At 27.0% G+C, this 26,891-nt stretch overlaps 4 protein-coding genes across 7 annotated transcripts; 3 read left to right on the top strand and 1 right to left on the bottom strand.

The window, feature by feature from the left end:
- Nucleotides 1-1,432: 1,432 nt before the first annotated feature.
- LOC103580496 (uracil phosphoribosyltransferase homolog) lies at nucleotides 1,433-4,407 on the top strand. The gene is made up of 6 exons (XM_008562250.3): nucleotides 1,433-1,679; nucleotides 1,815-1,857; nucleotides 1,950-2,099; nucleotides 2,186-2,330; nucleotides 2,417-2,547; nucleotides 2,751-4,407. Exons 1-6 carry the CDS (start codon nucleotides 1,537-1,539, stop codon nucleotides 2,823-2,825), a joined length of 687 nt encoding a protein of 228 aa, XP_008560472.1. The 5' UTR covers nucleotides 1,433-1,536; the 3' UTR covers nucleotides 2,826-4,407.
- A 4,881-nt stretch (nucleotides 4,408-9,288) lies between these two features.
- On the bottom strand, nucleotides 9,289-11,078 carry LOC103580497 (SH3 domain-binding glutamic acid-rich protein homolog). 2 transcript variants are annotated; one of them, XM_008562253.3, is made up of 5 exons: nucleotides 10,573-10,832; nucleotides 10,288-10,470; nucleotides 10,051-10,203; nucleotides 9,900-9,940; nucleotides 9,289-9,814 (listed from the first exon to the last, which is right to left on the bottom strand). In XM_008562253.3, the coding sequence occupies exons 2-5, from the start codon at nucleotides 10,441-10,443 to the stop codon at nucleotides 9,649-9,651; spliced, it is 516 nt and encodes a 171-aa protein (XP_008560475.1). In that variant the 5' UTR covers nucleotides 10,444-10,470; nucleotides 10,573-10,832; the 3' UTR covers nucleotides 9,289-9,648. The 2 variants fall into 2 exon arrangements, with proteins under 2 accessions (XP_008560475.1, XP_008560473.1); XM_008562251.3 differs by lacking the exon at nucleotides 10,573-10,832 and adding an exon at nucleotides 10,880-11,078 and having other exon boundaries at nucleotides 9,291-9,814.
- A 4,930-nt stretch (nucleotides 11,079-16,008) lies between these two features.
- LOC128667242 (putative mediator of RNA polymerase II transcription subunit 24) lies at nucleotides 16,009-19,062 on the top strand. Its single transcript, XM_053740477.1, has 3 exons — nucleotides 16,009-16,247; nucleotides 16,388-17,718; nucleotides 17,810-19,062. The coding sequence occupies exons 2-3, from the start codon at nucleotides 17,686-17,688 to the stop codon at nucleotides 18,920-18,922; spliced, it is 1,146 nt and encodes a 381-aa protein (XP_053596452.1). The 5' UTR covers nucleotides 16,009-16,247; nucleotides 16,388-17,685; the 3' UTR covers nucleotides 18,923-19,062.
- Nucleotides 19,063-19,246: 184 nt separating this feature from the next.
- On the top strand, nucleotides 19,247-25,197 carry LOC103580499 (uncharacterized). 3 transcript variants are annotated; one of them, XM_014440283.2, is made up of 7 exons: nucleotides 19,247-19,479; nucleotides 19,645-20,713; nucleotides 20,796-20,873; nucleotides 20,933-20,968; nucleotides 21,047-21,318; nucleotides 21,400-21,577; nucleotides 22,348-23,768. In XM_014440283.2, the coding sequence occupies exons 2-7, from the start codon at nucleotides 20,236-20,238 to the stop codon at nucleotides 22,422-22,424; spliced, it is 1,119 nt and encodes a 372-aa protein (XP_014295769.1). In that variant the 5' UTR covers nucleotides 19,247-19,479; nucleotides 19,645-20,235; the 3' UTR covers nucleotides 22,425-23,768. The 3 variants fall into 3 exon arrangements, with proteins under 3 accessions (XP_014295769.1, XP_053596357.1, XP_014295768.1); XM_053740382.1 differs by lacking the exon at nucleotides 22,348-23,768 and adding an exon at nucleotides 25,018-25,197 and having other exon boundaries at nucleotides 19,249-19,479; XM_014440282.2 differs by lacking the exons at nucleotides 19,247-19,479; nucleotides 22,348-23,768 and adding an exon at nucleotides 25,018-25,197 and having other exon boundaries at nucleotides 19,558-20,713.
- Nucleotides 25,198-26,891: the final 1,694 nt, after the last annotated feature.

Raw genomic sequence — 26,891 nt, 5'->3', positions numbered from 1 at the left:
GTCATGCGCAATAGTAACCAAAAGGGGACCTCCGCTATCTAGCTGCAGTCTAGTGGCCAATAGCGAACTAAAATCTTTACGGTATTTTCTGTACGCCACAACAGTTGGAAACCCAATAGCGAGCGTCCTCCTTCTATCTAGCCTTCGTGGTTAATGCTATCAAATGGCACCCCACAAATCGTTGTCCATAAATGACCAAGTGGATAAAATTTTTTTCCAGAAATGACGAGGAAGATTCAATTCGTTTTCCATAGATGGCGATGCGGACTTTGTCTTTTCGGTTCCATGACGACTCATGAAGTGGCGCTTATGCGAAAGCAATGGTCTCCCAGAAACGATTGTATAAAATTTATTTTATAATTTTTTGTTCTAAATAAAGAAAACGAATATGGGTTCAAAATCACAAATTCAAAATTCATGGATACTATAAAAAAAATTATACTAATATATACTTCATTTGACAGTCGACTATTTGCTCTCAACTTTAAAGTTGCACAATCGATCATCTAACAATCGATTTCGAAATTTTATTTTAAAGTTAAATATTACTGCGTATAAATATAAGTTTATATTTCGAAATATGAAATTATCGTATGGTTATTTATATTTAAAATAATAACAAATAAAATACTTTGTTTATGTTTGATAATTTTGCACGCCTCGGACGCGAAGCGGTAGAGTTTGTGCTCTATAATCGACTTATCGTGAAAACCGGATTTTTTTTGTAAACTTTTCACTAAAAACCAGTTTTAAACGTTTATCATAAGATTTTAACAAATCTCAAAATATTTTCCCAATAATTGAAGCACTGTATTCAATTAAGGGTTGGCAGTACTAACTGAATGTTACTTTTCTAATTACATTTTGAATAATTACGCCACTCGAATGATGAAAACTTTCCGAAAAAGTTTGTCTTATACATTTTTTCGGAAGCTATAAAAATTTCTGTAATAACAATTGATTAATAAATTAAAAGAAAAGTAAAATTCAAAAATTCGTTTAGTACGGCCCAGCCTTGATAATTATTTTTTGTGAAATATCGATTATATTATCGCAACTTTAAAGTTGTAGAATCGTTTTAATAAAAATCGATTTTTTTTTCATTTTACAAATAGCGTAAAATTTTGATCTATAAAATTATGAATTGCCTATCTAACTTTGATCATTTCGCTTAAATTGTTTATCATTTGTTTAGCTGTATTAGTCAAATAATTTTTATTATGTTTGAGTTAATAACTTTGAAAAACAAATTTTTTCTTTCATTAATTTTACAAAAAATCGATGTTTAAAAATCGTTTTAAAAAAAAAAAGAATCGATTTTTTTCAATTAATCGAAAGGCTACACCCGGTTAAAAAAATCAACAATCGAAACGAAAACATCGATTGTTCGATTAATCGATTTCGCTTGCGCATCACTACTCAAAAGTTGAACTTTTATAATTTGTCTCGTGGTGTCGTGATCAGTCGTGATCGGCTTTTCAATGTTTGGACAAAATATTGAGTCAATAGGAGATAATTAAATATTTACAATCGAATATGGGTTCTACAGACACAACAACTAATGTTAAGAAACAATTGAATCATAGCAACAATGAAATGTTTCATGAATACGGTCCGAATTTGAAAATCCTGCCAAGTAATGATCAAGTGAAAGAATTACAAACGATTTTACGCGATAAGTAAGTACAAGTTTCCATATAAAAAAAACACGTGGTTGAAACTTAAAAAGTGTATCATTTTTAATCATAATAATCAGATAAAAAGTCTACAAAAAAATATTTTAAATATCATTATATTTCTTTTTTTCTCCATAGAAACACAACAAGAAGTGATTTTAAGTTTTATGCTGATCGTTTAGTAAGTTAATTTAAAGTAAAATAAATGTGGATATATTTGAATAATAATACAAGATAATTTATAAAAAGAAGTAAAAATTATTTTATTTTTAGATCAGACTTGTTATAGAAGAAAGCTTAAATCAATTGCCATTCACGAAAATTGTTATTACTACACCGACCGGGGCTAGTTATAATGGTTTAAAATATCAAAAAGGAAATTGTGGTGTGTCGATAGTGAGAAGTGGTGAAGCTATGGAGCAAGTAATTTCATTAAAAAAAAAAAAATTATTTATTTATCCGTATAGAAATAAGTTAAAATAAAACAATAATGCTTGTAAAAAATTCAGGGTCTAAGAGATTGTTGCCGAAGTATAAGAATTGGAAAAATATTAGTTGAAAGTGATGTAGATACTCATGAAGCCAAGGTCGTTTATGCTAAATTTCCAGATGATATTGCTGATCGTAAAGTATTATTAATGTATCCAATCATGAGTTAGTTATGAATGTTATGAGTATTTTTATTGTTCTGAAATATAAAATACATTTTTTATATTTGTTTAATGTTTTAAATTTTATAGGTACTGGAAATACTGTGATAAAAGCAATAGCTGTTTTAAAAGAGCATAATGTATTAGAAGAAAATATCATTCTCTCAAATTTATTTTGTACGCCACCTGCTGCCAAAACTCTAGTCAGTGTTTTTCCTAAGGTAACTAAATTTTATCTAATTTGAAATAAAATATATTTTTTTTATTACAATAATAAATATATTTTATTAAATTATGGCATTAAAATAGTGCACATAATTGTATTATGTATAATATGAAGGGTCGTTGAGAATTTGACATTAATTACAATCAGAATTAACGTACAATTTCCTATGATCCTTTCTATCATTAAATTTTATTTTAGATGAAGATTTTAACATCGGAAATTCACAATGTTGCACCAAATCATTTTGGACAGAAATATTTTGGTACAGACTGAATTTAGTAATCTGTAATTTCATTATATATATATATATTTGTAAAAAATCTATAATCATTGGAAAACCTGATCGTTAACTTTTTTTTTGAAAGTAAATCGAATCTTGTATATCTGTAACGCACATTTTTGTTGTTATATATTCAAAAATTAATTTTTTGTATTATATGCTATTTAAATCTATCACATTATTATTTTGAGTATTTACATTATTAAAAAACTTTATTATGCAGGATTTTTATAGAGTTATTAGAAATGATTATGAAAAATAAAAAGCACGTTAAAATCAAATTATTGTACCATATACACAACACATTTAGCGTGATGAAATAAATTTATAATAAAAATGGAATTACAACGATGACGTATTTACATCTCTGTCATAAGCAAACCTGCTCATGATGAAAAGGTCCACTATAATAAAGTTACTATCAAGAATATGCACTAATGTTTAAAATTTTCACCATCGACAGTTCAAAATAGTTCATAAGCTCTCAATTACCGATGATCACGATTTAAAATGTTTATGTTTATTCTTGGTTGCGATTTTATTGTAGTAAACTTTATTTCGAGAGAGTTTTAACCATAGAAGATATTTTATTGGAAAGGTAATTTTTAGGTAGACCTGATGCCGCAAATTTGGATTGAGTTAAATTTTAATTGTGGTAGGTTCGCTTATCGCAGAGTTATAAATGCACCTCAACTTTTATATGTTAAATTAACGATTTTAGTAATCATTATATTGAATTATAGTAATTACCCTGCTTAAAAAAATTCGATAAATTCTTATAGCTATATGTATAAGCCCTATATTTAACTATAGCACTTGTCATAGAACTTATTCATTCTTGTACAATCTTTATGGTAATTCATGAGAATTTATTGGATTGTATGAGATTTTCTAAACAGGGTAATTTATGAATTGTATTATTTTTAAATTTATTAAAACTTATAAGTAATGTTTTAAAACTCAAAATAACACGGAGACCAATAATTTCGTATGATATATATGATTTCATTCTTTCATTATTCATATGATTCATATGAAAACAATTAAATTATGTATTCAGTAACTACTTCACTAACGATGAACTAATCTCGTTCGAATGTAGCAAGTTGTGTAATAGCGTTTTTATTTGCCATGCAAATAAATGATAATTCTGTGAAATGAAAATTTTCATTCGATAAACTAAGTCTCATAAGGAGAAAAAATTTTCATCTCAATTATTTTCGTCATTAAAACTACTTTTTGATTTCGAGTATATTAGAAATTATTTTTATTAATTTCAACTACTGATCGAATTTGAGTTAAGATAAATATTTAGTATTCAACAATCAATTAATTTTTGTTTTTTTATCATATAACCCATTTAAAAAAAAAAACAATAGACTTTCATAGCTGTATTATAAATATAAAGCTCATAAAATTTTCCATACAACTTATTTATTTTCATAAAATCTATGATAGTTTATGAGAATCTATGATTTTATGAGACCTCTCGAGCAGGGTAGTTTAACTTCATTTCTTTGTACAAAATCTTATTTTCTTAATAAATAATTAATTAATTGTTATAATACTAAGAGTCAGTTTTTCAAAAATTTTTAACACAATACTTGCAGTAATTATTCTTTATGTATATATATATATATATATATATATATATATATATATATATATATATATATATTAGGATGCTTTTTTTTAACATTTTTTTTTCTTAGCCTATATGAAAATTTTATCGTAGACGACAAAAAAAAATTTCCTGAAAGTTTGAGCCATTAATTTGAAATTTGCGAGGTCGTGATCTATTTTTTAAGTTTTCCCATTTAAAAATCAGGGGACCGATATCGCTTTTTAAAAAAAAAAATTCCTAATCAGGCAGTTTTTGAGCAATCTACTTGTTTTGTAGCGCTTGAAGACCTCTTCAAAATTACTCTGAGCGACATAGATGCATTTTCAACGATTTAAAAGTTATGAGATTTCAAACTTCCAGAGTTTTTCACCAAAAAATCATAATTGTTGACAATTATTATTCAAGCTATTGACTTTCTAGAAAAAATATTCATACAAATTTTGTAGTGCGTTAAATACTCTACAAGAAATATTTAAAACCATTCAATATTTTCTACGTCATTGTTTATTTTTTCTCTTTTTTCTCTTTTAAAGGTTTTTTTTCTTTTTTTTTTTTTTTTTTTGGTATTATATTAATCGAGCTTCATCAATTTTTACGGAGCTCTTTGATTTTACGTATCGATCAAAACGCCGATAGTTTCTACCGGCTGAAAATCTCAGTCTTTACGACTAAAATTTAATTACTCTCATGAAAATGCATCTATGCCACTCAGAGCAATTTTAACGAGGGCCATGTCCTATAAAACGAGCTCAAAAACGAGTCGATTACTCAAAAACTGCTTAAGTAGGAATTTTTTTTAAAAAAGTGATATCAGTCCCATGCTTTTTACATGGGAAAACTTAAAAAATAGATCGCGACCTCGCAAATTTCAAATTAATGGCTCGAATTTTCAAGAAATTTTTTCTTTTTTGTCGTCAACAATAAAATTTTTATATAGGCTAAGAAAAAGAAATGTTCGAAAAAAAACACTCTACTCTCTTAAAATGAACCAGAGAAATCCCACTGATTCAACCAGTGAACTAAAAATATGTAAGCGCGCGGGCACAGCAGCATCCTGTACATGAGTGTATTAAATGTTTTATTGTGTCAATAAGTTATATTAATATTTATTTATTATCTTTATATAATATATCAACTAAGTTTTATATAACAATAATAATTATATGACAAAATTTTTACAGAGTATAAAAATAAATAACTTTGAAGTTACTTCAATAGCTAAGATCTAATCTCAATCAAGAATTACGTTTTAAAATTAAATGTTAACTAAATAATTTATAATCATAAGTAATTGTTATTAAGAATCTTTTCGTTCACTTTGTTTTTAAATAAACGTTTATAATAAATAAAATTAAGTGGAATTCACTGGTTCATTTTAAGAGAGTAATATATACATATTCTGTATATTAGCATATTTTTTGTTGCCTTAATCATTGATAAGTTATAGCAATTAATAATAATTTTTCTCCGTGAATAATACGATAAAAAAAATCAAGTCGTATTAATATCAAATTTTTGTTCTGCATAATAAAAAATTATTTAATGAATTTTCATTATAAATTACTTTGTATATGTATATTTAGAATTTTCATAAATTTAATTTTTATAAAATATTTTTACAGAATTATAAAATTGATGCATAATATTGAATTAAATTTAATTTAAAATATTTATAAAAATAAAATAATTGGAACGTGTTATTGTTCTGTTACTTTATTATTATTAAGAAATTTGGAATGCATTTGTTTTATATCGATGAATATATATGAATCTGATTCACTTAATAAAATTTAAATATGTTAGTATTGTAATACGAAAAACGATTTTGAAGAAAATAATTGTAAAATTGATGTAATTAGATAAATAGCAAAGCATATGTTACAAATTTAGCACAATTATTAATCGTTATTTATATTAATAAAATATAAATAATATTGAAAGTAACAACAGCAAGACATGAATACATACGTATATTTTACTGTTATGTGATTACTGGAAAAATGGCAAAGTTTTTTTTCATCATTCACTTGTCTACAAATAAATTGATTAAATAGCAATGGAACTGAAGTAACTTATAAATAATTTTTAATTAATCGCAAAAAAAAAAAAAGGAAACATGAAATCACCAAGTATATATTTCGGAAGTACTTTTAATTGTATTATTCAAAGTTTGTAACGAAAAAAATAAAATTTTCATTATTACAATGTTCCTATGTATATATATGGGGCATTCCACGCCAAATCGGACGGTTATAAGAATTTTAATTTTTAATTTCCGTTATTTTTTGATATTTTTTAGTACTCATCAAAAAACTCATCCTCCTAAATTTTGAGATTTTTTTTATCATTGGTTCAAAAGATATAAAATTAAAAAAAAAACCCGCTCTTTTCATGGTTTTTTAAGTAAAAAAACTCAAAGAATAAAAAAGTTTCGTTATTTCATGTACTTTTAGAAAAAAAAATACAAATAATTTTTTAGAAAAATTTTTCTCCGTTATTTATGAGTTTTAAAACATTAAAGTCGTTTTCTCAAAATTATGCATATTTTGATTTATCTAAAAATTGGTGTCAACAAATTACTATCTATTCCACATCTTTTCAGGTGGTTCCGATCGTGGGACCTCCGTGGCTACTATTTTTTTCGATTATTGAAGATTAAAAAAAGTTTTTTTTCGCTATAAATTATTGCCCGTACCGATTTTTGACACAGTGCACTTGTTTTTCTTACATATTAAAAATTGATTTCGATATTTTTTTATTCTTAGTAGGGATTTAAAAGCAGTAAGCAAAAGTTAGTGCTATTTATGAGCAGTTATAATAAATGTTTTGATTTATTGAGAAGCAACTATTTCGAAGCAAAAGAAACATTAGATTTGCTATACAATTCAGCCAAGACCATTACAGGAGCTCTAAAATATCATATAATTATTCGAAAAAGCGACGGAGCTATATTAACTAAGGAGTACTCTATAAAACAATCGTTAATGTAAAATTTTGCAAAGAACACGGAAATAATTAAAAACGTTTGTAATACTGTTTCATCGCTTTTTTCGAATAATTATATGATATTTTTGAGCTCCTATAATGGTCTTAGCTGAATTACATAGCAAATCTAATGTTCTTTTGCTTCGAAATAGTTGCTTTTCAATAAATCAAAACATTTATTATAACTGCTCATAAATAGCATTAACTTTTGTTTACTGCTTTTAAATCCCTACTAAGAACAAAATAATATCGAAATCAATTTCTAATATGTAAGATAAACAAGTGTACAGTATCAAAAATCGGTACGGACAATAATTTATAGCGGAAAGAAAATTTTTTCAATTTTCAATAATCGAAATAAAATAGTAGCCACGGAGGTCCCATGACCGGAACCACCTGAAAAGTTGTGGTATATATGGTAGTTTGTTGACACAAATTTTCAGGAAAATCAAAATATGCATAATTTTCAGAAAACGACTTTAAAGTTTTAAAACTCGAAAATAACGCGGAAAAATTTTTCTAAAAAATTATTTGTATTTTTTTTCTAAAAGTACATGAAATAACGAAACTTTTTTATACTTTGAGTTTTTTTATTTAAAATATTTTTCAAAAAGTTATGAGCGAAAAACCATAAAAGGGCGGTTTTTTTGAAAAATTCATATCTTTTGAACCAATGATAAAAAAAATCTCAAAATTTAGGAAGATCAGTTTTTTGATGAGTACTAAAAAATAACGGAAATTAAAAATTAAAATTCTCAAAACCGTCCGATTTGGCGTGAAATGTCCCATATATATATATATATATATATATATAGGAATATTGTATATATTTATTTATTTATATCTGTAACGTTTATAATTATAATAAATGATAATGCTTTGGCTGGTGTTTAAATCTGAAAAAAATTTTTGAAATTAAAATTGTTTTTATAGCCACGTTATTTATTGATAAATTTATATATTTCTATAACAATATCTTAGAGATTATATATAATATAATGAATGAATAATTTTGTGTGAATTAATCAATAAACAAATATTTGAAATTTCTATTACATATCATTCTTTCTAGCAATAGGGATATCTAACAGCCATTGATTATGTCAATCATCTTTTTGTATGAATTTTTATCCAAATCAGGTAAAAATGGTTAAATTTTGATACTTAATTATTTTTCATCAATTTTTCACAAATGCTTTTAATAAATTTACTTATAATAATAGCTCCTTATATTGATATTTTGTTATAAATTTAAATCATATTTTTTTTCTTGAAAGTTATAAATGAAAGTTTTTAAAATAGAGAAAACAGATAAGTAATATATAATAACGATGTGAAAGTACACTAGATATTTCAAGTCCAAGTCCTTTAAAAGCATTTTAATATAAAATACTTGGATTTACAATGAAACAACTGTCTTTCTCTTTTTATCTTTAAAATAATAAAAACTGTAAATTTGATAAGTTTGAATCTTAGCAAATATTGCTTAATTAAATTTTTCGAAGTTTTTAAAATTCATACTTATAATTGTATTCTACAAAAATAAGTTAATCGAGAAATCTGATTAGATCTTATTCGGAAAACCATAAATGTATGGGTAGAAATATGTACTTATTTAAATTATCAAAATAAATGTATTTTAATCATAAAAAATTCTTAAAATATTATTAAACCTCGATCTTTTCATAAAAATTTGGATTTATATTTTTAATAAATCATCAATTTATCTTAATAATTTAATAATGCAATAAACCATGACATTGAAAAAAAAAAAATTTTTATTCATAACTTACTTTAATTTTTATACTTATAATAGAATATAATTAATATTTACTTACTTAAAAAAGTAAAATCAATTTTATCAACGTATAATAAATATATATAGTATAAAAAAAATTAAAATAAAATTATTTAGGTAGATTAAAATTTAAAAGAAATTCGATTGTTTAAATTAACAAAAATTTTTTGTTACATCTAACAGATTTTATATTGCATCATCGTGCTTCATTGCACTTTCAATAATAATTTATAAAACTTTATTGAGCCCATATATTACTTAGTGGCAGTAAGTTTTTTACACTTTATTGTAAAGAGTAATTAAATAGGTTAAGGAAAAACAGAAAATATTTACCACCGGGATTGTAAATCCTAAGTTATGAAAAATAAAACTATTATTTGAATAAGTTACCGACAAGGCAATTCATTATTTATTCTTCTTGTTCTTCATCATCTGATTTCTGATTATTATTTCCAATTTCATCTATTTGATCCATATCTTCTGCTACTGATTTATTTGAGTCATCCACACCAGATGGTTTTAATTTTTCTATATCATTATCATCGGTTATTGGAGTTTCCCTCTCATCCATTTCACTAAAAAATAATTTAATTAATATCTGTTCATCTGTTTTACTTTAATTAAATTTTCCTGTAATTTATGTTATAAATTTAAAATTACCTTCCTGAATGTACATCGCTTACTTCTTTATCCATAGAAACCTAGAAATTTTTTTTGAATGTGATCCATAATGTAAGTTAATAATAAAAAAAAATAGTTTTTTAACGGTAAAAGATGTTTCTTTCATTAAAAAATAGATTTATGTAACTACCTCTCGACTGGATGAGTTTCTACTGTGTTTGACATTATTACTTGCAATATTATTTTCTTCAATATTATCATCGGCCGAATCATCAAGGGGAATAATTTTAAGGAATTTTTCTAATTCATCAATTTCATTAGCTAAATCGAAATCTTCATAATCCTATAGAAATAATAAGGGATAACAATTACAATTTAATTAGATAATTGTACATATAGATATATTTGAGAATCAAAATTTATTTACCCCACAATAGTCTTCTTCATTAAATATTTGAGGAGGTAATGGATATTTACTGTCTTTTGGATTAGCATTAGTCTGCATATATTCTTTATCATCTTCTTTACCAGGTTCTGTGATATCAATTATTTCATACTCAACATTTTTACTGTCTAAAATCATAAGTACTCGTTGTTGTCTTTTTTTTACCTGTTACATATATAATATAGCTTGTCAATATATAAAATAAATTTAATTAAGAATCATCTATCAAAATATAGTAGTAATAATTTAATAAATTTTTTTACTGACTGCTAATTAGTCATTTCACATAAAAAGTTGACGAGAATTTTACCAACTCAAAACATAACACATTATGTATTGTTGCAAAGTAGCTATTTATTTAAAACAAGGTAATGATTCAATTTGGAACAAAAAAATTAACAAACTAATTATAAAAATTGACAACAATAATAATTAATTAAATTGTAATTTGATACACCTGATGGCGCGTAGAGATCAAGAAACGTCATAAAAGTTAACAGTTTATCCAAGAGTTGCACTATCCGAAGTCCATTTTTATTCTTTAACTTGAATTTAAAAAAAAATCATTACTTACTTCTTTATTACCGCTAATTCCTGATATATACACTTTTACAACCATTTTTATTTTCTTGTTTTTTTTTAATATTTAATTTATTATTATATTACTGTCAACCGGCACTAAAAAAATATCTAATAAGTTAGGCTTACAGATGTTACAGCTTTCACAATCATATATACATATATATATATATATATATATATATATATATATTTATACTATAAAAGTTGAATGAGAATCGAATGACTTGTTTCACTGCGCACTCTCGTCGTTCGCATACGAAAATTTTCATACAAATAAATTCATGGACAAATTTTTTCTCTAATCAAATCGAGAATAAATAGGTTGTACAAGATTCATCCTAAAAGCTAGTTTGTACCTACAAATCGTATGAAAAGTAAAAAATTGTCGGATATCAGACTTGTATACGATAATTGTAGTTTGAAAGAACTAAATATGTTTTAATAATAGATTGACAAGAAGTTATGACAAGAATTTAAAAGTTGGATACAGTATTATTAAGTCATATGAATACCCTAATAGCACAGTTTGCTTGAGCAGAAGTTTACTGTACAAAAGTTTCGTTGAATTTTTCGTCAAAATTCCATCAACTTCAGACTTTTCCATTTTTTACGACAATTTATATGCAACTTGCTCTTGAATTTGACGTAAATTTACTGCCCGAATCAGAATGCAAATTCCCTTTAAAAGTTGACTAGAAAAAAGTTGTCGTCAACTTGTAGGTAAATTTTATGTCAATTTGTCGTTAATTTGACTTGAAAAATTGTTAAGTATTTTTTTACCGTCAAATTGTAGACAATTTTATCGGCTTTTTTATAACCCTGAAGTTAGCAGACAGACGACATTTTTCAACTTCAGCAATTAATATCTCGATAATGAGCGTGTTCAGCCGAACAAAATAATGAGTAATTTTAGTCAGTTACTCAGTGCACTGAGCTAAGTGTTCGGCCTGGACACTCGACGCATACTTAGGAACTTTTTTCTGGCCGCCATTTTACTTGGTATACCTTTTTGTGTCTTTTACCGCGTAAAAACGTCTACATCAAAATAGTAATTAAAGTGCAAATCGTAAGCTTTATATAAAATTCGCCGTAAAAAATGGATCAAAATAATTATGTTGAACGTTATGAATTCAGTGATTGGATATTGACACTTTTAAACTATAGTAAGAGTTAAACAGTGTGTCCAGGCGGAAAACACACTGTGCTCAGGAGCTCAGGATAAAATTTCTTTTAGTCTGACTAACTGACTAAAATTACTCAGTATTTTGTTCGGCTGAACACGCTCAATGAAAGTCGATACAAAAGTTTTTAAGCGCGCAAATTGTTCGTATTTGAAAACTCTATCTGAGGCTAGTACCAGTTTTGGCTTTACATGAACCACTGGTTTATTATGAATAAAATAAATTTTTAGCTACTTCTCCTAGCACTATATTACTTTGAAATAACTAGGAAATTCATAATTTTACTTTCTACGTATACATCTAGCCGAGGATTTTTTTTTTTTCGAAATTTCAATTTTACTTTCAGCATGCGATAATTAGTCTATAAATTATTTAATCGACAAAAAAAAAATCTCTTCTTCGTTTTGCCCAAATCTAGAAGAGGTTTATTATATACATAATTTTGACCAACAGATTTATTGATATAAATAAAAATATCTTTTTTAATGTCTTTAGAAGAGCATATGAAGTTGAATAATTATCAATATCAAAAAAAGTAATATTCCTCCTTTTAATTAATCTGTAATGTAAGTGAGTTTATTTTTATTTTATTTTTTTTTTTCAGCTGTAGTAAAAAATATCCTTATTCATATATTAAATTTATTTCAATCTGCATTTAATTTATAATTAATAGGTAAATTCATAAAATAATTCCTTCTATATCTATTTCTGCAAATTTATAACCATATACAAATCATTTTTTTTCAATTAATACGTCTTAAAATGATAAATAATCATAGATTTATCTGAGCAAGTGAAAATAAATAGTATATATTAAAAAAATTAAACATTTTTTTTATTTTAAAAATATTTATACAACAATGAATCTTTTTTTTTTATTTGATAATAATTATTATTCAAATTGATTTTTTCGTTTTTATCCACCTATCACATAAATCACAGTCATATATGAATGAATCACTACACATTTCTTCGAAGCTTTTATTAAAATAATCGAGACAACTGTAATGTGACCACTTATTGCATGTTCTACACATGATCCATAGGCGATCATCATTTAATTGTTCGAGGCCGCAAACTAAACATCGTTCTGTTACACTCATTGATTTTTGTAAGCATTCGATTATTAATATATTCCGGAATTCTTCTGGATTAAACTTTTCGATTTTCAACAATTTTCCAAGTACAATTTGATGAATATAATGCAGTACAAATATTCCACAATTGTAGCTGTCAGTCTGGCAAGGATAATCAATTTTTTGAATTTCCCAACGAGTTATTGATGTTGGAAAAATTTACTGATAGCACATTATAAAATTATTCAAAATATTTATATTGCAATCAGCTGCTGACCTCAACGAATCGAAATAAAATGCCTGTCCTTTAGTAATATTAACAAAAACAAAACCCAATGTTGGTTCTTTAAGTTAAGCGGAACAAAAATAGCTTCTTTCTCAAGCCATTGGGGTTTTAAATTCACGAAGAAACTTCTTTTTACTTCTTGACATCCGCGTATTAAAATTATGCCACTAATTTCACACGATACGTAGGCTACTTTTTTATATGCTGATGAATGCCAGAATAAAAGATTAGCACAATAATGAATAGTGAAATTGAACAACCACTGTTGATTGTACAACCTAATGTAGTCATCGCCATATAACCATATTTTATCATCATTAATATTTTGTGTACAGGCCACAAAATATTGTCGAAGGAGATCAGAAGCGTAATAATAATCTTCCGTGCGGACAGTACCATTAGAATTAAAAACCAAAGAAGTGAGCTGAATATCATTAACAGACTTTTTTAAGTTTTTTCCTTCTTGGTGAGATGATCTCGACTTTTTATAGGAGTCTGGTTTTTTGTTCCAGCTTTCTTCAGACAATAGATTGTCGGTTTCATCAACACTCTTTTGCCGTTTTTTTAACAATACCTTTGATTTCTTAAGATTCAATTGCTTGTAAGCTGCTTGAACTGCTAAATAATTTGTATCAATAAAACGCCCACATTTTACTTTTTCTTCATCTTCACTTTTAATTTGTTTGAAATAATTTTCTGCCATAGCATTTGTGAGGTGATTTATTTTTTCTTGCTTGACGTTTATTTTTGTTTTTATTTTTGAATGATGGTGATGGTGACTTTATAATATGATACTCCAAAACGGTATATACGGTATTAAATGATCGATTAAATATTTAGCAGCTTCCAAACATTGAAAATTATTATTCGCCGAATATTTATCATTAGTTTTAGCTTCATCTTCAATTTTCTTTTCACAATTAATAAATCGATACGGTAAGGGTTGGATCTCATCACGCAATTTTCATCATCCTTTCCAGGCAATTCTATCTCGTCTTCATTTTCATCTATTTCCCTATCATAAATTATTTCTTCACTGCTCTTATCTTCAATCAACTTCTTCATAGCTTCTTCAAGCTTTTTAGTTTTTCTTGGGTACAAAATAATAATATATAATAATTCTATTTTTGCTTTTAATGTCTCATAGTTATTGCAGTGAACAAGGACAGCAACAGATTCCAATAAAATAGAAATTTTTTTTTTATCAATTTTTTTTTTTTTAGGTAACGTGAAACCATTTTCATTAAGTGAGGATAGCAAAAATAAAGTGGTAAAATTTTTTCCGGCAATGATTCATTAGAGAAGTAATAACGTTGTAAGTCATTTTTAGATAGTCGGACACAGAACAATCATTCCAAGCTTTCATCACTGCATTGATACTCGCCCAAGACCAATCAGCGACAACAGCTTTAAATGGTGGGAAATTTAAATTGTAAGTGACCCACATATTTCTGAAAAAACCAAGAAATTCACCGATGGAAGACGCAGTTTGGTCATTTGTTATCATCTCTAGTATAGGATAGATTTTATGATTGATATTGACAACGCCAGCATAGTAATATATTCTCTTGGACTCATCATATGGCTTACGAACAATTGACCCAGTTGCATCGAAATATAGAAATAAATCAGGGTAAGACCGTAACAAAGCTATTTGTTCATCGACTCCAAGATAAACAGTGAATGGTGTTTTGAATTGACGGATATATGGGTGATTATATTTTGCTTCAGCGATCTTTAATAAAATGTCAACACTAGCATTGGGATGAAGATCATTCTTACCCAGTTTTTCCGATTTAGTCTTCTGTATTACATTATCAGAATGGGAAAACTGATAATTATTTTCTTCAGATGCTAGCTTTTCATCTATTTCTCTGATGATTTCGCTACGAATTGTATTTGGATTAGCATGGTGTAATCTTCGTGCGATTGTTGCTCGTCTGTTTCCTCGTAGTTAGTAGCATAATGGTACAGTATGGTTGGACAAATCAGTCGTGGAATAGACATGTACATTAACATTAAGACCTGCAATAATTAGCATTTTCCTCCGTATTTACCAACTCATCAGATGGTATTGACAATCCACTTAATTGACGTGTTAACTCTGCTTCCGTAGTATTTTTATTAGCAACTTTCTTAGGATGTTCCTCAGTATCTTTTTTAGTATCAGAGACTGTCGATTTATTAATTGAATTACTCTGTCGAAGTAACAACTTTTCTCGAATGTTATCAGCAAAATTATTTTCATTTTTAAACCACTGAAAATACAAATTAACTTTGAATTTGCCAATAAATTGTTTTCTTGAAGCAAAATGACTACACAGTTTTCTAAATAATGGTTTATTAGTTATCGGGCCATTTTCCAGTTTTCCAATGCTCGTCGTATATTTCAAAATAGCATCAGAAACTTCTGAGGCATTGAATTTCATTTTTTTTTTTCAATTTATTTTTGTAATTTAATATCAATCTTAAAAAAAGTATCAATGTCTACTATTTCTATTTGAAGCTATAACATAAATAAAAGCTATAACGTAAAGATTTTAGTTCGCTATTGGCCACTAGACTGCAGCTAGATAGCGGAGGTCCCCTTTTGGTTACTATTGCGCATGACACGCATTAAGTAGTGTTTATCTTTATAAAGTCAAGAATAATTTAGGAGGATTATTTTATGTAATTTTCAGCTATTTTAGGATTAAATTTTAATAAAAATGGTGAAGTGTTGTACTGTTTTAAATTGTTTGAGTGGGAAAAAAAAAAGAGCGAAAGAAAAATAATGACTCCAATCTTCGACAGACTTCTCTATTTAAAATTCCACAAGTAACCTACAAATAATATATTTTGTATTATTTAATTAATTTACTTATAAGAACTATAGTAACAATATTTAATTGAAATAATTAAATATATTTGTTATGGACAATGTCGCTATATTATCTTTAATATAAAATTTCATACAGGATGTCGATAAATTGCGCAAATGGAGCTTAGCATTATGTCAAAATTTGACACCAGACAAATTTGTTTGCGAGTTACATTTTTTGGACGATGACATGATTAAAAAAGATATGCTACCAATATTTAATTAAGATACTTATATTTCAAATCGAAAGAAATATACTTTAAAGCCGAATGCCATTCCGAGAGTTGACTACCATTTTTTATTTTTTTTGTCATTCTATAATATCAAACTTTGAAGCTTTTTGCAATTTTTTCCATTAAGCTTATTTCTCAAAATACATCTTGAAAATTTTTAAGTGTTCAGAGAACTTTGAAATAAAAAAAAAAGAATACAAACAAAATTTGAAAATGGCCATCATGACACAAATATTCAGTTTATTCAAAAAAAGTAAATAAAAAAGTTGAAGAATGTTTGAACAACTTTTTTTTGCTATTGTAAAATCACCATAAAACTATAGGCAAATCATCATATATTTTCTGTGGAATCATGGTGAAATCACCATTAATTTACTGTAGAATCATGGGGAAATCACCATTAATTTACTGCGAAATCATGGTGAAATCGTCATTAATTCACTGCGAAATCATGGTGAAAACACTATTGATTTACTGTGAAATCACCATTACTTTACTGTGAAATCATTGTGAAATCAGCATTAATTTACTGTGAAATCATGATGAAATCACTACTAAATCACAATGACAAAATGGCACAAAATCACTGTGAATTCACTATGAAATCACCGTAAATACACCGTCAAATTACGGTGAAAGTGAATTCACTGTGATTTCACAGTGATTCTAAGTCCGCGAGGGATGGTAAAATGAACTTGAAAATAGGTTTCAAATTATCACCTCATCATTTAAAGCCTGAAGGCGATGACGCAATAAAACCTTATTTAAGCCAGAATCTGTTATTCTAATTTGCATTATTTGATATTTAAATATTTTCTATATCATTAACATAAAAAACTTGTAACTTTCTTATTTTTCCGTAATAACGCTAAAATATTGCTTTTATTTGTAAACTATCATGTCATAATCTATTTAATCGCTGGGCTATTGTTGACTTTGATCAATATCTCCGCGATTGGGAGAAAAAAGCTAAAGAGGAGATAACAAAACAAAAAGCAGAAAAAAAAAGAAGAAGGCTAATAAAGCTGATGATTTCGATAATTTTGAGGAGGATTTTGAGTTTTTAATCACAACCAGTACTTTAACTGGCTTTAAAGTAACTCTCGGAACTACTTTGGAATTACTTGAATTTTTACATGATAAGTGTAATTATGATTACCTCATGACGTCGCGATTGAATCAAGATGCTTTGGAAGTAAGATATACAAGTTCATTTATGAATCAATTATAATTAATATTCATATCGAAAATTGTAGTGTTTTATTTTTAACCGTTTTAAATTTTAGAAATTCTTCGGAATTATGCGGTCAGCTTGTGGATGTAACGACCACCCGGATCCAATACTTTTTGGCCAAGTTTTCCGTCTTCTCTGCAGCTATTCTCTAGCAACACCACCGAGGGGTTCCAACGTCACCGGTGGGGAATTACTAAAATCATTAATGCACACTAAAGAATCATTAACTGCATCTAGTCAAAATAAAAAAATTTGGCTCGATAAAATTGATTCTATTGTTAAAACAGGAATAGCAAATGAGAACCCAAGATTTTTTAATAATAATGATGGTGAACGTTTACCTTTTGAGCATTGGGTCGATGAAACTAGTGATGAAAGTGATGACAATGAAACTACTGATGTCTGTGATTTTAATAAAAGAAATGTGAACTCTACTCAGAGAGAAAATAACTGTGATGATAATAATAATAATAATTTAAGTGATGTTGAAAAATCTAACTATTGTGATGCTGATACTAATAATGATAGTAATAGTGCTTGTTATGTTTCTACTAATAATAATAATAATGATAATGGTGATAATAGTTCGGCTAATGCTAATGATAATTATAACGATAAGTCGCCGGAGACACTCTTAGTTAATAATACCTCTGACAATGGAGATAGGTCTAATATTTCAAATGATTACGTTTATTTGGATCATGATTATGACATAACGCATACTAGTGATCATGTCGTTTCATACATTGCAGGATTCATGGCCAGAAAATTTTCTCGTTTTACGAAGTGTTTAGACTGTAAAGAAATGTTAACTGCTTCATTTCCAACGGAACGTGACAAATTAATTGAAAAAATGAGCGATGGAAATTTAATTTATCCAAGTGAGGCTTTATTTTTACTCATAAGACAATTAGAAATTCAAGTATTAATAGTTGTTGGAACAAAAAATTTTACATCGGGTACAATGTTTCAAATTCTTGAAAAAGTTTCACAACTTGATGAGTTACCAATTCTTGGATGTGAAAAACACCGCAAAGAATTTATGATAAAGATTATAATTAATTTTATTGTGATGAGAGGCCATTTTTTAACCGATTCTTTCAATCACAATGTAAACAATCGTCAAATAATGACTAAACGTATGCGCAAATTTGCGAAAAAATAATATTTGTCCCTAACTCTGTACATATCTTTAATTAAACTTAATTGTTGCTCGCTTCGATGTCCCTATTAATAATTTTTACATAAATAATAATGAATATTTGTTTATATTTATAACAATAAATATTTTTCTATTTAAAATTATTCGCATATTTTTTTTAGCACAAAAACCTCTATTTAAAAACTCAAGAAAGTGACTATTCTGGAAAATTACAAATAAAACAATTAATTTATCACTTCTAATAGTTGCTATTCTATTTAAGAAATCATTTTTAATTTTTTGCGTCAACGATGTTTATTTTAATTGTGATGATTTAAATTTGGTTTTTAAATATCGATCATTACAGATTTTATTTGAATTTTAAATCTATGGGGACCTTTGCAACAGTAGCGCGCTCTGATGTCTGTATCCAATTTTCAGGCCGTGACAATACTACAGCGAGCGTCCTCCTTCTATCTAGCCTTCGTGGCCCAGCCTTAAATCGAAGAAAAATGAACCGCAAATTTTTATATTTAATTTTTGCAGTCAAGTCGTCGGCAGATTCGGGCAGTGAATTTCAGGTAATTTCAACATCAAATTACCATCAATTTCAAGCTAAAGTGACTATTAGGGTATATATACCCTGATAATATATTCTATATCAGTTGGCATCATTGTTGTGTCATAGCACCTAGTCATATGTATAACTTAATAATACTGTATTTTACTTTTCGTACAATTCGTAGGTCCAAATAAGCTTTTAGGATGAAGTTTGTACAACTAGTAAACAAGGGTCCTCAGTGGTGAAAACGGCCCTATTTACAATTTTTTTATCTTAAAAATATTGAATGCGTGATTTGTAAATTGTTTTAATAAAAACATTATTAATTAAAACTTTTCTAACTAAAAATTGTGTATTGTAAAAATATGTTAGGATGGTTATAAAAGAAAAACAAATTGATAATTTGCACACTTAAATTTATTTGTACTTGATTAATTTATAAAATAATTTTAATTTTAAAAACTAGAATACACAACCTGGGCATGATAATAAAATTAAATTGAATGGATAATTTACAAAATGATAAACTATTAATAAAAAATCAGTTGAGAGTATAATGATATTTAAGAAATAAAAATACAAAATAATTTCAACTTTTGTTTGAACACAAACAATGCAACTGGTTGAACCTCTTTTATATATTAATAATATTAAAATTAAATAAATGTCACTCTGAAGTACAATAATAGATAGTGCCGAATTCTTTCATAATTATTGCTCAATTTCGTTAAAAAACTCACCTAAAAATATTAATCAAGGACAAACAAATATAAATATGGAATCAGAAATTTTATCTGATGATTCTCAATCTAATTTTGACATAATACAACAACAATTGCATAATAATAAACAAATATCGCTATTGGTAAAATTAAAAAACTGGGTTTTAAAAAATTTTTCCGTATTAAAAAAAGAAGTAGTTAATGAGTTACTTATGATATTGAGAGAAGAAGGATATCCTGATATTCCTTGTAACATAGAAAATTTGATAACTTTAAAATTTTCAATTAATTCTGCATCAAGTCTCACAAAGAAAGTAAATAAACCAAACTCGTCAATAATAAATCCTGAAGACTACCAGAATAACTCAATATTTATTAAAAATGAATGGTCAGAATCATGGATAAATGACCAAGTTGATGAGTTTGATTCTAATAAAAGTCATGATAAAAAAACAGATTATGATCAATTAGTATTAAATGGTGAAAAAATACAAACAGATCCTTTCATTGATGCATCACCAGATTTTTCAGGTAAATTTATCTACAAAAAAGTTTGTTTTTATTATTAAGATAGGAAATAATAATTACAAAAAAAAAAATATTTTTGTTGCAGAAAATATGAGTGACTCAAGAGACCAATTATCTGATAAAGATTGTATTCATTCATTGTCAGACAGAGCTACAAGTGAAAGTAATTATTAAAAACATGATGATAAAGTTAATACTCATATAATTTTTTTTTTTTTCTAGAAAATGAAAATGAAATAAATCTTGACACGGAAAATTGTAAGATTACGTTATTAAATTTTGTTTTTTTTTGACATTTTATATTTTAAATAAACAAAGGATATGATGATTTTTCAGCGAAGTTATACACTCTAATAAAGGGAGACTTATTAAAAATGGAAACTAGATGGTCACAAAAATTGGAATCAACAAAACGTAGTTTAATGTGTGATATTGTCAGAAAATATGAAGATTTAAGAAACAGTTTGAATTCGTCATCACGGGCATTAGGTACAAGCCTCATAGATGACAAAGAAATATTAGGTGTTAAATTACCATTTCACACTGTTAAAAGTTTTCGTGAATTTGATGAATCGATTGGAGATAATCCTGAGAAAGAAATAGCAATGGTATAAAAAGTAAAATGATATCCTAATATTCATAAAATATATAGTATATAAATGTCTAATTTTTTCTTGGATATATTACAGAAATCTTTAATGACTAATTTATGCTTTGGGGCATCACACGTGAGTGCAAGTATTGGCTGTATATTATCAGCATTTCTAACAAGAGATTTACAAATGCAATACAGCGCTTGTGGTAAAAAAATACGTGGCGTCAATAAACTAAATTTTGGTGACACATACACGTTTCAATATGTCAAAGGTAAAAAAAAATAAAAATCGATCTATCAGTTGACCCTGCGGGCCAGTCCCAAAATTTCCCGCTGTTTTCGAGCTCCTTGAGCTCTTCGAGCTCGAAAATCTTTTGGTATGCCTTTGTTTTCGAAAAAAAAAACGTTTTTTACCATTTTTTCTCCAACGATATCTCTCGAACAAATTAAGGTAGTACGAGCACTAAGGCAATTTTGAATAAATGGCTTGATTTTTTTTTATATGAACTAAGTCTAAACATTCTGAAAATTTTAGGAGGGGTTACCCAATTATTTAAATAAATGAATGGCTTCAAAAGTAGGCATATTTAACATTGGCTTTATGGAAAAACGGTAGATGGATGATATGTTTTCATAGATTTCTCTAAAACTAGTCGATGGAAATTAAAAAAAACTATTCAATAGGGTGCTTCGTTTCCAGCAAAAGTATTTTTTTTTGTTGCTCATCAAGCAAAATATTGTTTTTTATGCTAAAACAAAAATTCCTGCCAAGTTTGAGCTCTTAATTCCAATATTGAGTACTTTCCATTTGATTTCAAAGATTTCCCATTTAAAATACACGTAAATTAAATTACTTTTTTTTTAATTTTCTAATACTCAGCTGCGTACAAAATATCACAAAAAAAAAGTTACAATCGTTATTATATTTTTTAAATTATTAAAATTACTATAACTCGGAAACTATGGACTTTAGCTACTTGACTCATAGCACTTTTTTTGAAGGCAATAAAATTTCATATAAAATTCCTATTAACATTTTTAGTGTACTTTCATTGGATTCTGCAAGCCAATAAACATCTATTTCATGGGAAAAATGACTTCCACAACGGGCACAAGTGAAACAGCTAGAATTACAGCTAAGTAACTATGGGCACTTTCGAAGAACACCACATGCCCTACAATTTGCGACCGAAACCGCGTCAATATCATAAAACGCAGCTGAGTATTAGAAAATTAAAAAAAAAATAATTCAATTTACGTGTATTTTAAATGGGAAATCTTTGAAATCAAATGGAAATTACTCAATATTGGAATTAAGAGCTCAAACTTGGCAGGAATTTTTGTTTTAGCATAAAAAACAATATTTTGCTTGATGAGTAACGAAAACAATACTTTTGCCGGAAACGAAGTACCCTGCTATTCAAATTAAACTAAAATCCTTAATAAAATATTTAAATAAAAAAAAAAAACCGTTGTGCTCAACTAATTAAAAAGATATTTAATTAAAAAGATCAATTTTTTCGGCAATGTAGGTAGCGTTGATTATTTTTCGTACAAGTTGGCAACACTGTAAACTATTAAAAAGAAATAAAGGGTGCCTAAGAGAGATCCGAACGAAATTGTAGCCAACGCAACAAATGCAAGAAAATTTAAAAATCAAAATTGGTCAATATTAACATATATACATTCCATAGCTTATATATTACACTAAATGAAGTACAAATCAAAATAAAAACTCTAAATTGATATGACACACACTTTAATCGTAAAATGTGATAATTGAACAACAAAAATCCAGTTACCAATATGAAAAAAACAAATAGTATGAATAACAAACTCTTTAAAAGTATCTAAGCTAAATTTTTCAAAAAAGAGACAATTCACATCACGTCGAACAAAAACTCAACCGTCGGTAGGGTAAATCTTGGTAGGTAACTGACTAACTAGGTAATCAAGTCTTAAGCTATAATATGTAGATACTTTTAAAGAGTTTGTTATTCATACTATTTGTTTTTTTCATATTGGTAACTGGATTTTTGTTCAATTATCACATTTTACGATTAAAGTGTGAGTGTCATATCAAATTAGAGTTTTTATTTTGATTCGTACTTCATTTAGTGTAATATATAAGCTGTGGAATGTATATATGTTAATATTGACCAATTTTGCTTTTAAATTTTCTTGCAATTGTTGCGTTGGCTACATTTTCGTTCGGATCTCTTAGGCACCCGAAATAAAATATATTGGAAAGAGATGGAAACAAAGTGATAATCATAATAGTGAAGTAACCTAACCGACAACTGTCAAATTTAACTTATATTTATACACAGCGGTATTTTTTGAAATTTGTCTAATCAAAAATTTTTATATGTAAATAATAATAGTAAATGTTATTAATAATTAATTAATTAATATTAATTATCAATATTACTATGAGTGTGAATGTAGCAGGCATCAAACAAATTTAAAATTATTAATAAATAGAGTAAATAATTAATAAATTAAATTTTTAAAAAATGCGTGTTCGAAAAATTTTGAAATTAATAAGTGCATTTTTTATAAATATTTTTTTTTTTTTTATTATTTACTCTATTTATTAATAATTTAAAATTTTTCTGACGTCTGCTACATTCATACTCATATATTATTTATTTTAAAAAATGTCTATAAGTGAATACACAGTTCGAGATACGGAATTATTAATAATTTAAAACAGTAAACATTTTTATAATTATTTATTTTTGTTATTAAATGCAGTGTCAATATTATTAATAATTTCACGAATTTTAGTACACAGTTTTTTAATAATAGCTGATGATTTTGTCACTGAATTGACATTTGTTTACACTCGATTTTTATTTTGAATTTACAAATACCAACAAGAAATAATAATCACAGTAATCGTAGTATTGCAATACGTACTGTCGCAGTCACGTGATCATCATCACCCCTTTACCGCGCGCTCAGAGCAGCCTATCCCCACCATGCCTCCCGCTCGTACTACCTTAAGGTGGCAATCGACATGTTCTATTGAGTTCTAAAGCTGATCAGATTTTGAAATTAATTTATCTAGTCGTTTTTGAGAAATTTCAGAAAAACAAAAAAACAACTTTTTCTTATTCTTTCGTTAACGGTTTCTCTTGAATGAATAGACCGATTTTGATGTTTGAGGTGACATTCGACGCGGCTTATAAAGGTTTGGAGTTGCTTAGATTTTGGAATCGATCCATCAAGCAATTAGAAAGTTATCTAAAAAAAACATTTTTGAAAAAAATTTATTTTTGGAATATCTTCGAATGCACTCTAATGATCAAGCTCAATTTTTCACAGCTTCTAGACATCAACAAGCCGCATTGAATGATACATTAACGATCAAAATCGGTTCATCCGTTCAAAAGTTACAGATATTTACATATGTACGTACGTACGTACATACACACATATATACATTCAGACATCATCGTGAAATCAGTCAGAATAGCTTCCTAGAACTTCAAAACAAGATCTGATAGAAATTCGGTTTTCGAAAATCGGACTGACACCAACAACTCCCCGAATTTTTGAAAATTTTTAATTTTCTTAGCGGGAAGTTAAAAATCTACACTATTTTTTTTTTTTTTTTTTTTTTTTTTTTTTTTTCCAAACAAAAAAATTGATAAAAATAAAAATCTAATTAGCTGTTGTAAAAAAAATAATAAATGTTTATTTCAAGATGTTTTAAGAGAGAAACATAAATTAGGTGATGCGGATATCATTTCAAAAACAAGTAGATGGTTTGCTGGTGCTGGTGATCGAGATGGTGGTAGAAAAAAAAGAAAATTGAAATAATTTACATATAAATGTACGGACTCGGATAAATGTTCAATATAATAAACAAAGATTTTAAAAAATCTAATAATTGACTACTAATTTTTATTTTTAAATTCTATAATTTTAAACCATTTACATACATTAAATAATACCTTCACTTGTTAAAAATAAATGATAATCAATGGAATAAGAATTAATAGTTTTAATTAGTTAAATGCTTAGATATAATTAAATTATGACACCATAAGTACGAAGTATCGCTGATTGCATACACGAGTATTCTTCATAAATATGTATCATTAACGTAAGTTTAATAAGCAAGCAAAAAATAATTTGCTTGATATCCTGCACATAATAATACTGTTAATTGCGCTGATGTTTGTCATTTGATGTAAACATTGAAAAATTCAATTGTAGAATCAGATTCTATAAAAAAAAATAACTTAAAATCCCTCATCTTATGAGTATTAATCATCATATAATTGGGGACAATGGATGATTATTGTACTTAGCCGATAGTATTATAGATGCATCACAAGAATGCATCATCACCAACATCTAAGTAAATGATGATAAAAATATCTATCTAGTTTCACCTTAAGCAATAGTCCATTAGAGAGATGTTTTATAGCATTTTCTTGGCAAGTGCACCACTAATAACTTTCGGCACATTATTTAAAATATTTTTCCTCGTTATTTATTTCTCTACTAACTTTTTGAACAGCCGCATCCAATAAATTGATTTTACTGATAATTGATTTTAAAGAATAATTATGATCGTTATTTATCGATTCATTTAAACTCGAAGTAATTATATTATCAATTTTACAAGATAAGTCAAATTCAGCTTAATCAATAGACCCGCTTTCTGAATTCTTATCAGTAATATCTTGGTTTGAAAAGCTTGAATTCCTAATTGAATTCAATTTCAAGTGATCACTTTCAATATCTTGAGAATTATCTACATAATTCATCCAGTTAAAGTATTCGTGATTTGGGTCGTTTTCTAGTCCCATCCAATTGTCCTTATGTGAATTTTTCTCATGTTCAGCATCTTCAGAAAATTTTTTTACACACACTTCACTTTGACTAGAATTATCTACTGAAATTGTTGATTTATTGAGGATTATCATTAACAAATTTAGTTAGTTTACTATTGAATATATTTACACCTTCTATAAGATTACCTTTGCGACCTTCAACCCACTCGGGAAACACTCTGGAATCATAGTCAAAATGTAAACATTCTAAATTCAGTATGTTTCCAGAGTGGGTTTGTGCCCTTTTTCCAGAGTGAAACCAAAGTGGTTTCAAAGTTACTCCAGAGTAGATCAAAGTGTTTTCAGAATAGACCCAAAGTGAGTCCAGAATGAAATTAAAGTGCTTTTAAAATGGGCTCAAAATGAGTGCAGGATGAAATCAGAATGTTTTCAGAATGGGCCCAGAGTCGGTGAAATTTAGATATTAAGGAATGAAAAAAATTTGGTACTTTCTAAACACGGAAATCAATAGTAATTTACAGAAAAAAAAATGTTATCCCAATTTTTTCATTAACTATGCTTTTGTTAATTAGTTAGTTTTTACTTGTTGAAAGTTTACATAAAAACCCTGATTATTTCTAAATTAAAAACCCCGGATTTTTTTGATACTTCTTGGAGCTATTCTTGAAAGGGTTTAGAAAATATCGCCGTTAGAACAATTAAAAAATTTTGATTTTTTATTTCTTTATTAACAATCTAAAGCATTGAAAAATAAAAAACGTAACTAGAGCAATCA

This window comes from Microplitis demolitor, chromosome 7 (genome assembly GCF_026212275.2).
Source record: "Microplitis demolitor isolate Queensland-Clemson2020A chromosome 7, iyMicDemo2.1a, whole genome shotgun sequence".
In the NCBI taxonomy this organism is placed as follows: Eukaryota; Metazoa; Arthropoda; class Insecta; order Hymenoptera; family Braconidae; genus Microplitis; species Microplitis demolitor.
Note: the sequence above shows the minus strand (reverse complement) of the source record. Positions and strands in the feature narration are given on the sequence as shown.